Source organism: Mesoplodon bidens (genome assembly GCF_964165515.1).
Source record: "Mesoplodon bidens genome assembly, chromosome: 6".
Taxonomy (NCBI): domain Eukaryota; kingdom Metazoa; phylum Chordata; class Mammalia; order Artiodactyla; family Ziphiidae; genus Mesoplodon; species Mesoplodon bidens.
This window is the reverse complement of record NC_138162.1, coordinates 100,486,014-100,499,022: the sequence shown is the minus strand read 5'-3', so window position 1 is coordinate 100,499,022 and position 13,009 is coordinate 100,486,014. Positions and strand designations below refer to the sequence as shown.

General features: G+C 46.9%; 2 protein-coding genes across 3 annotated transcripts in view; one reads left to right on the top strand and one right to left on the bottom strand.

Moving 5' to 3' along the window:
- Window positions 1–6,744: 6,744 nt before the first annotated feature.
- On the bottom strand, window positions 6,745–11,877 carry LOC308619431 (uncharacterized protein). Of its 2 annotated transcripts, none has more exons than XM_081238187.1 (2): window positions 9,684–11,877; window positions 6,745–8,385 (listed from the first exon to the last, which is right to left on the bottom strand). In XM_081238187.1, the coding sequence occupies exons 1-2, from the start codon at window positions 10,091–10,093 to the stop codon at window positions 8,163–8,165; spliced, it is 633 nt and encodes a 210-aa protein (XP_081094313.1). In that variant the 5' UTR covers window positions 10,094–11,877; the 3' UTR covers window positions 6,745–8,162. The 2 variants fall into 2 exon arrangements, with proteins under 2 accessions (XP_081094313.1, XP_081094314.1); XM_081238188.1 differs by having other exon boundaries at window positions 6,745–8,382.
- SPIN1 (spindlin 1) overlaps window positions 8,926–13,009 on the top strand; it is a 61,374-nt gene continuing 57,290 nt past the window's right edge. The window contains 1 exon segment of the mRNA XM_081238186.1: window positions 8,926–9,016. The gene's annotated coding sequence lies outside the window, so the exon portion shown is untranslated.

The following is a 13,009-nucleotide window of genomic DNA, read 5'->3' as shown; positions in this document are numbered from 1 at the left end:
GAACATTTTCATTACCCCCAGAGGAAACTCTGCACACCTTAGTCATCACTCTTCAGTCTTCCTATCCCCTCATCCCAGGCAACAACTAATCTAATTTCTGTCTCTACAGATTTGCCTATTTCGGACATTTCATATATATGGAATCATACAATATGTGGTCCTTCATTGGTTGATGATATTGAACACTTTTCCTGTGCTTATTGGCCATTTGCTTATCTTATTGGGAGAACTATTCAGATCCTTGGTCCATTTTTAATTGGGCTGTTTCTTGCTTTATTATTGTGTTGCTAAGTTCTTTGTATGTTTTTATACAAGTGCCTTTCCAGATATGTGATTTGCAGATATTTTCTCCAAATCTGTGGGTTGTCTTTTCACTTTCTTGATGGTGTTCTTTGAAGCTCAAAAGATTTAATTTTGGGGATCACTAGTTTACCTATTTTGTTGTTGTTGTTGCTTGTGCTTTTGGTGTTAGAATTAGAAACCATTGTCTAATTTAATGTCACAAAGACTTATACCTATGTTTTCTTCTAAGCATTTTATAAATTTTTTTTTTTTTTTTTTTTTTTTTTTTTTTTTTTTTTTTTGCGGTAGGCGGGCCTGTCACTGTTGTGGCCTCTCCCCTTGCAGAGCACAGGCTCCGGACGCACAGGCTCAGCGGCCATGGCTCACGGGCCCAGCCGCTCTGCGGCATGTGGGATCTTCCCAGACCGGGGCACGAACCCGTGTCCCCTGCATCGGCAGGCGGACTCTCAACCACTGCGCCACCAGGGAAGCCCCGCATTTTATAATTTTTACATTTAGGTCTTTGATACCTCTGAGTTAATGTTTACATGTAGTGTGAGATGGGAGTTCAACTTCTTTTTTTAAAATGTGGATATACATTTGTCTGAGCACCATTTGTTGAAAACCCTGGCACCCCTTTGAATTGTCTTGGTACCCTGTTGAAAATCAATTGATTGTAAATGTGAGGGCTTATTTCTGGACTCTAAATTCTATTCCATCTATCTATATTTCTTTTCTTTTCTTTTTTTTTTTTTTTTTTTTGCCACACAGTGGCCTGTGGGATCTTAGTTCCCCAACCAGGGATCGAACCCGGGCCCTTGGCAGTGAAAGCTCAGAGTCCCAACCACTCAACCACCAGGGAATTCCCTATATATCTATGCTTATTTAAATACCACCAAGGAATTCCCTATATATCTATGCTTATGTAAATACCATATTGTCTTAATTACTGTAGCTTTGTAGTAAGTTTTAAAATTGAGAAGTGTGATTCCTCAAACTTTATTCTTCTTTTTTAGTATTGTTTTGGCTATTCTGGATTCCTTAAATTTGTACACAAATTTTAGGATCAGCTTATCAAATTCTGCAAAAATGTCATCGAGATTTTGATAAGGATTGTACTGAATCTGTAGATCAATTTGGAGAGTATTACCATCTATAAATATTGTCTTCCAGTTTGTGAACATGAGATACTTTCAAACTTATCTAGTTCTTTAATTTCTTTCAACACTGATAATTTTCAGAGTATAATTTTTGCATTTCTTTTGTTAAAATTATTCCTATTTTATTCTTTTGAAATCTATTATAAAAGGAATTGTTTTCTTAATTTCACTTTTGGTTTACCCATTGCTACTGTATAGGAAAAGATAGATTTTTGTATATTGATTTTATATCCTACAACCTTGCTGAACTTGTTTACTACTTCTAATAGTTTTTAGTGGATATCTGAGGCTCAAATGACTTTTAAACATATGAAAAGAGACCAACCTCTCATAAAATGAGACAAATGTAAATAAAAACTATCATGGGATATGGTTTTGTTCACCTACTGAACTTGCAAAGATCTAAAATTTTCATATCACTGTATGGGTGTGGTATGTATTAATATTTCTATTAATATTCATACTCTTTATTCAGCAATCCCACTTCTAGGAATACATCCAAGAGCAGCTATCTTCCAGTTCACGTACAGTATCCCTAGGGATGCATAAACAGTATTGAAGTGTTACGTTGTATGTATGCATGTCACTGTTTGATTCCATTTACATAACCATACGAAACTACTCTGTTGAGAGAACTCAGCATAACTGTATCATCATATCATTTAATCAAAAATTTTCAGGAGACTTCCTTGGTGGTCCAGTGGCTAAGACTCAGCGGTACTACTGCAGGAGGCCTGGGTTTGATCCCTGGTCAGGGAACTAGATCCCACATGCCACAACTAAAATTTCACATGCCACAGCTAAAGATCCTGCATGCCACAACTAAGACCTGGCACAGCCAAATAAATAAATAAATACTTAAAAAAATTTTTTTTCAGGATGTTTCTTTAAATCATGAGGACTTCCTCCATCTCAACCTAACCATAATGCCACCATCATCCTCCTCCTCAATAAAGTAATAACTCTCCTTTATCTTCGAGTAGTTTGCTTGCTGTTTTTTTATTTTATTTTAGGTTTTTTTATTATTATTATTTTTGGGTTCACGGGCCTCTCACTGTTGTGGCCTCTCCCATTGCAGAGCACAGGCTCCGGACGCGCAGGCTCAGTGGCCATGACTCACGGGCCTAGCCGCTCCGCGGCATGTGGGATCCTCCTGGACCGGGGCACGAACCTGTGTCCCCTGCATTGGCAGGCGGACTCTCAACCACTGCACCACCAGGGAAGCCCTATTTTATTTTTTTAATACATATTTTTTAATTGGGTTGCTTTTAAATTTTTTTTAAATTTAGAGTTGCTTTACAATGTTGTGCTAGCTCCTGCTACACAGAGAAGTGAACCAGCCATATGTATTGCTTGCTGTTTAAAGGTTATTGTTATATTACCCTTTTCATAAGCATTGCATCCAGTTCAAATCCAGCCCCCCAAAGTTGTTTCAGTAGCCTTCTACGTGGTCGCCTATATTTCATAATTCCCACTCTAAATTTTCTTCTAGATAGCAACAGATTGATTTTAAAAAGTCACCCCACAAACCTGACTGAACATCTTCAGTTGTCTCCCACTGGATGGTGAAACTCCCTTACATGTGCATAGAATCTAAATTCCCCAGTACCCTGGCACTTGAGGCCCTTCACAAACCCTATGTTCTAACAAATGCACGATACAATATTCAGACAGGTCATGTATTCATTTATAATAAATAGTTGTTGAACGCTTACTGTCCTCTAGGAGGTATACTGATAAGGAAAACAGATCTTGCCTCTAGTCTCTGGACTTTATAATGGGGTGGGTGGTGTCTAAACAAGTCAGTGCTGTATGTAATTACTAAAGAGAATCAGTACTACAAAGAAAAATAAACAAAGATGTCAGTAAAAGAGAATAGAGGGCAATCTACTTGTGCAGGGGGTCAGAAAAGGCTTCTCTGAGGAGGTGACATTTACAAGCATATATTTGCCTGTTGGGTAGAGAATGACCTGGAGAAAGGTGGGAGTGAGCCAGGGGAGGAAGCTGCTTAGTTGACCAGATGGCTGAACTCTGCTCCTGCTGTTTCTTTCTTGGAGTCATTCACTCAGTAAATATTTCCTTAGCACCATGTGATGTTCCCTTCATGAAGTGTAAACATTCTTGTGTACGTAGACATAGTGTCCCCTCCAGAGGCTAATGCAGTACCTTGTGCTCAGTAGGGTCATTTGATATCTGTTGAGCCAGGGAGTGGAAAGGCTCTTCTGGCTCTTTGATTCAGCAGTGCTGTGACAGAGATAGTTTCAATTATTTGAGAGAAGCCTGGAAGGGGAATGGCGCTCTAATGTATGATTTTCCTGAGGTTCCAAGATAAGCCAAAAACGAGTGTGGAGAAAGAGTACTTTCTGAGAGAATTCCTGAGAAGAAAGTGGTCCTCTTTGGTTCTTCTGGTCCCACTGCTGCCAGACTTCCAAGGAAAGAGGCTTGCAAAATCCGGCTCCTTCCCCCTCTAATAGGAAGCTGCTGGGGTCTACCTGGTCTGAGGCTTCCTGGGAAGCAAGGTGGCCAGACCTCTCCATTCAGAATGGGAAAGGAAGGGACTCATACCCTCCTGGTTGAGGTTGTTGGAGCCAGGGCAGCCTGCCTCCAAATATGCCACAATGACACATTTGATTATTTTGAATTAAAGTTACTTAAGAAATGGCCAGTGCAAGAGGGACACTCTTGACATTCCCCCTCTCGCTCCCTGAAAACAGGAAATAAATCTCCCATGTGAAAGGTACCCTTTTTGTACCAGGAGGCAAAGAGAGATCCTTATCACCAGAGACAAGGAAATCAGGCTGAGAAGCCTGTATAAACAAACGCTGTTACTTTTTAAATTCACTACCCCAAGCCCAAATTCTATTTAGATTTTTCACTGATTGAGCACCCAAAACCTAAGTGTGTATTGTCAATTCCTCACAAATTTATTTTTTCTTTGTCTAAAAAGTATAAAATCTGCCTGCTTTGATCACCTCATAGATCCCATTTCTACGAGGCCTACCTGTGCATGAATTAAAATTTGTTTTTTTTTCTCCTGTTCATCTGTCTTGTGTTAATTTTGTTATTAGTCCACCCACAAGAACTCAAGAGGAGTAAAGGGGGAAAATTCCCCCTCTCCAACAAGGTGAGGACACTAGAGAGGGCACGGGGTGGGGGGTGGGGGTGGGGGGGGAGAGGGGGAGGGGTCAGAAGCCAGGGTGTTGGATCTAGGTCTGTGTGTGGCTCCTGCAGAGCCTGCAGTAGCACCTCTGGCAAACCTGGGTTTTTTCCCTAACTGGTTACTTCCCCTCGAAGAAAAACTTCTGTGTTGAGGCTGTGAAACAAACTTGGGGAAGCTGGCTACAAACCACAACTGGTCTTCTGTAGTGTCTTTAATGAACCACATCTCTCACCAGGCTCTAGTCCAGGCAGTAGAGATACAGCAGAAAATAGAAACAAAGGTGTGCCCTCTGGAAGTTCAGAAGACACGATGTGACAGGGGGTGCTAAGAGGCTTGGAGAATCCATCCTCACTCATTGCAGCCTCCTGTAGCCCCGAGTGGGGTAAATACCCGGAGAGGAGCCAGGCAGAGCTGACCCTGCATTTTCCTGAGCATTCCTTACCTCTTTTTTGGCCCCACTGCTGGCCATCCAGGTAGGTTCTGGTCACCTCTGCCCTGGATGACAGCCCTAGACCTCATGCTTCTCCCTGTAGAATATGTGCATCACCGTGGCTCTAGTTAGAGATCTGGCCCCAGAGCCAGCGGAGAAGAGTGGCTTCTGTCCTAGTGAGGCCACCATCTTCTCAGGATTCACATAGGGCTGCCTAACCAGCATAGCCATAACCTATAGCCACAAGTGGGAGTAGGAGAACCAGCATAAGCCACAATCATAATGAGGGCCATCATGTTAGACTTGTAAGCCCTGAGTGCTCCCAGTTCAATGACCTTTGTCTCCACTGCCCGGGGACAGCAGGCTATAGCACCCAATTGGGAGTTGACCCAGGCAAACACTGGGGAGAGAGCATCCTTACTTACAAGGTAACTGGTGGCCTATAAGGCTCACTCACTTAGAGGTTAAGTTAATACAAAGAATCATCCCTATTGCGTGGGGTACATACTGAATGCTGAATACTTTTTGCTGTGTTGAATAACTGAATAATCCTGTAATAAATATAACTAATTTAAAAAGGCTCCTGAGGATCAGTTTCCTATGATCCATCAATGTCAGTGGGGTGAATATACCAAGGTTCACTGTGGGTTCATCTCTGGGGCAGAAATTCCCTTCTCCCCAAGTAGGATTCCTGGGACCCAGCATTAAAATAGACATAGGCCTTGTATAAGTTGAAACTTTTAACACGCCTGTTTATATTTGTTTATATTTGCCAGCAATATAGTTCCTGAAGGAGGAAAAATACATGCAGGCCCTTCTGACGTAACCTCCAGAAGTCCAGTGTGGTTGAAAAACTGTAAAGAAATTAAGTTTCTGGAAATGCTTAGTTAGCAAGTTGGAAGAGAACAGAGGCTGCCTGGGAAGTTGAAGCAATTTGGCTTATTAAGCATTCCAGAAATTCACAAAATACTTCGTATTCCACTTTTCTAACTTGTTATTTTGAAAAATTTCAGTTTTCCAGAAAAGTTGAAAAAATTGCAGAATTAAAACATATATACCCATCACTTAGATTTACCAATTGTTAACCTTCTGCTACATTTGCTTTATCTGTATATAAAATACATGTTTCTGAGCTATTTGAAAGAACATTGTAGCCACCAAAACTCTTAAAATAATTCATCACACAGCTCCGAAGAACAAGGACGTTCTCAAACATAGCCATTATCACAGTGAAACATTTAACAGACTAAATAATACTCTCTTTAATATATTTTCCATCAAGTTCTCCAATTATCTCCCAAATCTCTTTCATAGCTTCTTTCCTTTAACTTGGTGTAGGATCAATGGTCATGCAATGGATTTGGTTGTGGTCTCTTATGTTTGAACTTATTCCTAGCTTTTCTGTGTTTTTCTCGATGTTGATTTTTTGAAGAGTCTGGTGGAGCTGTTTTGCAAAATGTCTCTCACACTGGATTTGTCTGATTTCTTCCCCTGTGACTAGCTTCATTTTAAACCTTTTTGGCAGATATACATGGGTGACGTAAAACCTCATTTTTGACATTCAGCACGCTAGCAAGTAAGGCTTCTGAGGGCCGTTGAGATATTTTTAGCAGAAAGACAAGTAGTTGCCTTCTCTGGAGTGTGGTCCTTTCTGACATAGGGCTGGCTGACCTCCCTGGCCTGTGCATTCTTTTTTTTTTTAAGAAAATATCTTTTTTTTTAATTAAAAATTTTTTTTTTAATTTTTGGCTGCATTGGGTCTTCGTTGCTGCGTGGCTTTCTCTAGTTGCAGTGAGCAGGGTCTGCTCTTCGTTGTGGTGCATGGGCTTCCCATTACCGTGGCTTCTCTTGTTGCGGAGCACCAGCTCTAGGTGCGTGGGCTTCAGTAGTTGTGGCTCACAGGCTCTAGAGCGCAGGCTCAGTAGTTGTGGCGCACGGGCTTTGTTGCCCCGCGGCATGTGGGATCTTCCCAGATCAGGGCTCAAACCCATGTCCCCTGCATTGGGGGGCGGATTCTTAACCACTGCGCCACCAGGGAAGTCCTGGCCTGTGGATTCTTGATAGTTCCCAGTGATCATCACTAGAGGCCAACTTTAAAACAGGGGTTCTCCTGTGTTGGAGGGGATAGGACAACATATTTGGCTTTGTCTGGAGACATTTTTGGTTTTCATGTTGGAGGAGGGAATGTGCTACTGGCACCTAGAGGGTAGAGGCCAGGGATGCTGTCAAACATCTCCCTTAAAAAAGAGTTATCTGACCCCAAATGTCAACAGTAGCGAGGTGGAGAAGTCCAGGGGATGCCACTGAAATATTCCAACTAGCTGACTCCTTGGCACCTGCCTCCTTCCATTTCTCCTTGTTTCTGAAATGCTCCACTACTGTCTGCATCATAAACATTAAACACAAAGGAAAGTAACAACTTCCCAACACTTCCTAACTGGTAATTACGGCGACACACTTTTGTGTGTCTGTAACTAAATTGGCCCTCTACTTGGCCTGTGAACTTGTAGCTCTTGCCAAGTGTGTCATCTGAGATGAGCACTTTAATTGTTCCAACAGGCACGTATCAGTCTTACTTGGAAGAAAAAGGTGCCAGTAAAATCCCAAAGAGCATTGCTAACTGACAATTGTCCTGCAGGTTAGAGTATACGCAGTGCTTTCCAATAATACGTCTGTCATTTGACCTGACAACATTCGGGGTGGCGGTTTATTACGAAGTGACTGCGCTTTTGCACTCGAGGAACCACGTCCGACCAGCGACTCGCTAGAGGACACCGGGCTGGTTGGGGGAGAGGGCTGGGCGGGAGTCGGGAGATGAGGATGTGGGGAGAGGAGAGTCCCAGGCCAGGGCTTGGGGCGGGCAGAACTCCAGGCTGGGGTAGGGGTTCAGACCCGGGGTTCAGCCTACAGGTACGGCACTCCGCAGGAGTCAAAACTGTTCTGGACGCTTCCTTCCTCTCCCCGTCCTCCTGCAAACAATTAACCTGGCACTCAAAGGGCATCTTGGCTGAAACAGAACTCAAACAAGTTCACGAGTAACCGTGGGAATGCCTGGCTCCTGACTTCCGCGGAGAGCCGAGCGAGTTCTCCAGTTGGTGGTGGGGGCGGCGCACGGGGAGGGAATGCAGAGTCAAGCGCTGCAGAGCTCACTCTCCCCCGCCAGGTAGGGCAGGTGAGTGGGCGAGGCCCGGGTCCGTGCCGCGGTGGCGCAATGCGGCGGGGAGGGGTCCGCGCGGGAAGCCGGACGGCATTGGACGCTGTCTCTGCGGCCACGGCTCAGCCAGTGGAAGGCCTTGTCACTGTATCCGGCTTTATCCAAAGGGGCGGCGTGCGCGACGCAGGTCGACTTGCTGCTTAAATTCAAGGACAAGGAGGGACAGTCATTCGGTGAAAGCCCTCCCACCGCGCGAAAACGAAACTTCCAAGGATGCCAGACTTCCACTGCGACCGCGCCGCCCCTCTCCCGGGGTTCCGGGCCCTGAACGCCGCCTCCTCCAGCGCGCAGCTGGGGCGCAGCCAGGCCCCGCCCCCAGGTGAGAGCCGCGCCCGGCTCCTCCCCGCCGCCAGGCCCCACCCAGCGCTAGGCCCTACTCCGTTTTGTTCGGCGGCCAGGTGAGTGGTGCCAGGCCAAGGCCTGCTCTGCCACCAGGCCCCGCCCCACCTCCAGGCCCTCCCCCACTCAGTCCCGCCCCACCACCAGGTGAGCAGTCTCAAGCCAAGTCCGCCGGGCCCCGCCCACCGCCTTCTAGGCCCCGCCCACTGACTGCAGCGCCTGCGTAGTACGTCCCATCGGGCCGGGGCCGGGCGGCTCGGCCGGTGCAGTCGGCGGGCGCAGTGCGCGTGCGCTGTGCGGCCGGGGGCGGGCGGCGGCGGCCGCGGAGCGGGGGCGGGGCGGCGCCGTCTGGCTCGGTTGGGCCGGGGCGGGAGCGCGGCGCGGGACGGCAGGGCCCGCGGGCTGCCGACGGCGGCCTAGGTGGCCGGCAGGTGAGGTTCGTGCGCCGTGGGGAAGCGGGCGCTGCAACGGGGTCGCGGGCGGGGCGCGCTGAGGGACGGTGGCGCCCGGGGAGCAGCGGGCCAAGGCGCATTGTCCGGGCGGCGGGTGGCGCCTGCACAGCGCCCCCTGCCGGCCGGGCCGCGGGCGGGGGCCTCGGGCTCTGACCGCGCGCCTTTGTTCGCCGCCCCCGCCAACATGGCCGCCGCCCCCGGCCAGGCCGGTCGGCCCCGCGCGCTTTGTTCCGGAGGCCTCGGCACACTGTGGGCGGGGGGCGCGGGGCGGGGGGGGGGGCAGTGCGGCGGGCCCTGGCGGGGGGCGGGGCGGGGTGAGTGTTGCATAACCCGGGCTGGGCGGGGAGGAAGGAATGGGACCCTCGGGTCTTGAGGGGGAGGGGTTCGAGTCCCCTGGGGCGGGGGTGGGGACTGTATCCCTGGTTGGGTGGGAGGGGATGTAAAGGGGGGAGGGGAACGGGCCCTCGGGACGTGGGGAGGGGCTGGGGTGGAGGGTGGGAAGGAGGTGGGGGACGGAATGGGGACTGCCCCCTGGAGCGTGAGAGAGAGAGGGGCTCTGGACCGAGACCTCAGAAAGGGGAGGGTGTTCTCCGGGTTCGGGACCCCCTTGAGGCCTGGCGCTGGTCTCCCACCCACGGCTGTGTACCTACGACGGCGTAGCCTCCCCGGCGGCTGCCCTGGGTCCTGCAGCAGTAGGCTTCGTGGAGAAGGGGGTTTTTCGGGGCTCCCCGTAACACCCCCCGCCTCATTTCCACCGCCCCCTTGGCTGCCTGTCCGCGCGCCCTGGTCAGCTCTGCGCGGGACTGGCGGACGGCGGGGTTTCTGCACACGCACACTCACACACACACTTTTCTTTTTCATCACGAGTGACCTTGAACGCATTCCGCAGGCATTTGCTGAGATTAATTGCACGGCGCGGAAACTGCGCAGTGCCTTCGGTTTGGCTCTGTTCATCTTACCAACTGCGGATGCGTCCTCGACTTTACCGGATTTGATTTTAGTGATGGCCTCGGCAATAAATGCCACGAAATAGGCACCCCAAATCTGTTTACGCATTTGCTTTACGTTTATTTGCTATTTATGATTTGTGGATTGGGATTCCTGGTTTTGGAGAGGGTTTTCCATGCATGTTGAAGTAGCAAATACGGATTTTGCAGTACGTTAAAAAGCAACACCGAATACATTTAAGTGTTAACGGATTACACTGTATAACGTGACTTGTGCCAGAGACGACGTACCTACCAAAGTGCGAATTCCTATATAACTTCTGTTGGAATTTTCTGGAAGGAACTCTGCGGTCTGAAAGCATTGATGGAGAGTACAGTAATTGCTTTCTACACAGCTTTTGCTAGGAAGTGAAAACTAAACCTACACTTGAGGGTGTATACCAGGACAGATTGAGTTTGTGAACATTCTTAAAGGTTGTGAACTTTCAGAGGCTGTGAAATTTCAGATGGGGGTCAAGTGAAATGAGGAGGCTTCTCCCCCATCCCCCCAACCTTGGTTAGTGGGCAAATACCAAAAAGTTGTAGGAGCTACTGGTTTACAGAATCTTTATTATCAGACTTGATAATTAAAGGTAAGAGTTGCTAAATATGTTTGTCAAAATTATGGGTAGTAGATGTGTGTTTCTTGTGAGAAATAAAATAGAATTTCTTTATTTTGACTCTTTTGAGTGGCAAAATGGTTACTTTATTTTTTTTTAGTATTTATTTATTTGTTTATTTTGGCTCTGCCGGGTCTTAGTTGCCACACACAGGATCTTTACTTGTGGCATGCGAACTGTTAGTTGCGGCATGCGTGCAGGATCTAGTTACCCACCCAGGGATCGAACCCGGGCCCCCTGCATTGGGAATGCGGAGTCTTACCCACTGGACCACCAGAAGTCCCACAAAATGGTTACTTTAAAATGCCGTGAAATGGGTAAGGAAAAGAGGCCCTCAGTCATCTCTGTGATTAACTTAGAATTCTTTTTTTTTTTTTTTTTTTTGCGGCACGCGGGCCTCTCACTGCTGTGGCCTCTCCCATTGTGGAGCACAGGCTCCAGACGCGCAGGCTCAGCGGCCATGGCTCACGGGCCCAGCCGCTCCGCGGCCCGTGGGATCCTCCCGGGCCGGGGCACGAACCCGTGTCCCGTGCATCGGCAGGCGGACTCTCAATCACTGCGCCACCAGGGAAGCCCCTAGCATTCTTTTTTTTAAAAGATTTTCTATGGGCCCCAGAATTTTGATAGTACTGTTTCTGACAGTACCTTTATTTACCAATTCAGACCACAGTAACAATATTTACTTAGTTTTGGAATGTATATCTGAAGCAGTGTTTAAGGTGGTATTCTTGGTGATACTAGTGCTAAGAAATGCTACAGGAAAAACAAAGGGGTTCTTGGTTACCTTAGTTTGGGAAACAATGCTTTGTCCTTTTCCTTCTCCCCAAGGGTCACAATTCACATATCAGGTTAAGGGCTCTGAGAAATAGTACCAGCAGTGTTTTCCGTATTTGGCCCCAGATCTCTTCCTGTTTTGTTTTTCGTGTGATATCCAGTAACACTCTTGAAATCCAGGTAATGGTGAAACGTTGGTCATTGATGTCCTTACCGGTAATGGTACCACTCCTGTAAATTGTGGACTGGGAGGTTGATGTGATTTGTGTGTGCCTGTGCATCCCATGGGAAAGGGTACCTCAGATTTGGCTCTTATCACACTGATAGTGTATAATTATGAGTTATTAATTTGAGGTCTTAACTAGAAGAAATTTAATTATGTAGTGTTCTCACTTCCCAGTGACTTACCTGATTGCATACAGTTAAACTCCACTGGCTGCACTCCTTAATTGTTAAGCATTTTTTCCGCCGGTATGTTGGAAACACATAACAAGGATATTGTTGTTCCTGAAGAATTACTGTGGATTATTTTAGAGATTAAAAATAATGCTGTTGGGTATTTCTTTTGAATTAGCTGTTAGCAGAATTCTAATTTGCTGAGAAAGAACAGTTAACATATATCATGTAAATACTTTCTTATATTTATTAGATGCTTACTTGTGTTTTCTTTCTCTTTTCCTTGAATGAAAAGAAATTGGAAGCAGGGAATCAATTGTGAAAAGGATAAGAGCTCTGGAGTTGGACATGGAGATCGAATGGCCTTCAGCTCAGAAGAGTCTGGGTTGAAATCCAGCCACACTCCTTACTGGTTCAAAGCCACATACATGATTCATCACATAGCCTTTTTAAGCTTTCTATTCCTTAACTGTAAATTGGGATGAAACCTATCATATAAAGCTGTTATGAGAATTAAATGCAGTGGATTTGTAGAGTTCCCAGTACAGTTCCTGAAGTGCAGCAGCTGGTGCCAGTCATTGTTGATTTCCTTCTCCATCCTGCTTTTGAACTTTGCTGTAGTTATTAGCATATTTTTTTCAACATCAGGTTGCTTAGGTGTGCTTGTCTTCAATTAAATTTTTTTTATACATTTATTTATTTATTGGCTGCGTTGGGTCTTCGTTGCTGCACGCGGGCTTTCTCTGGTTGCGGCGAGCAGGGGCTACTCTTTGTTGCCGTGCACGGGCTTCTCATTGCAGTGGCTTCTCTTGTTGCGGAGCACGGGCTCTAGGTGCGCAGGCTTCAGTAGTTGTGGCATGCGGACTCAGCAGTTGTGGCTCGCAGGCTCTAGAGCGCAGGTTCAGTAGATGTGGCACATGGGCGTAGTTGCTCCGCGGCATGTGGGATCTTCCCAGACCAGGGCTCAAACCCGTGTCCCCTGCATTGGCAGGCGGATTCTTAACCAGTGCGCCACCAGGGAAGTCCCAATTAAATTTTAAGTTAAATCTCTACTGGGTGCTTATTATATGGCCTTAAAATTGCCATAAGTTGTGTATGGACATAATACATAAAGATGTGCCCTCAGAGACCTTACAGCTTGGTAGGGAAGATACCCATACATAAGATGAGGAAATTCTGTGCTTTTGATATCTGGG

Coding starts and splice junctions, on each gene's coding strand:
- LOC308619431 (XM_081238187.1), bottom strand. CDS start 10,093: ATGCGTAAACAGATTTGGGGTGCCTATTTCGTGGCATTTATTGCCGAG. Junction 8,386..9,683: donor GGGAGGCTACGCCGTCGTAG/GTACACAGCCGT, acceptor CTTGAATTTAAG/CAGCAAGTCGACCTGCGTCG.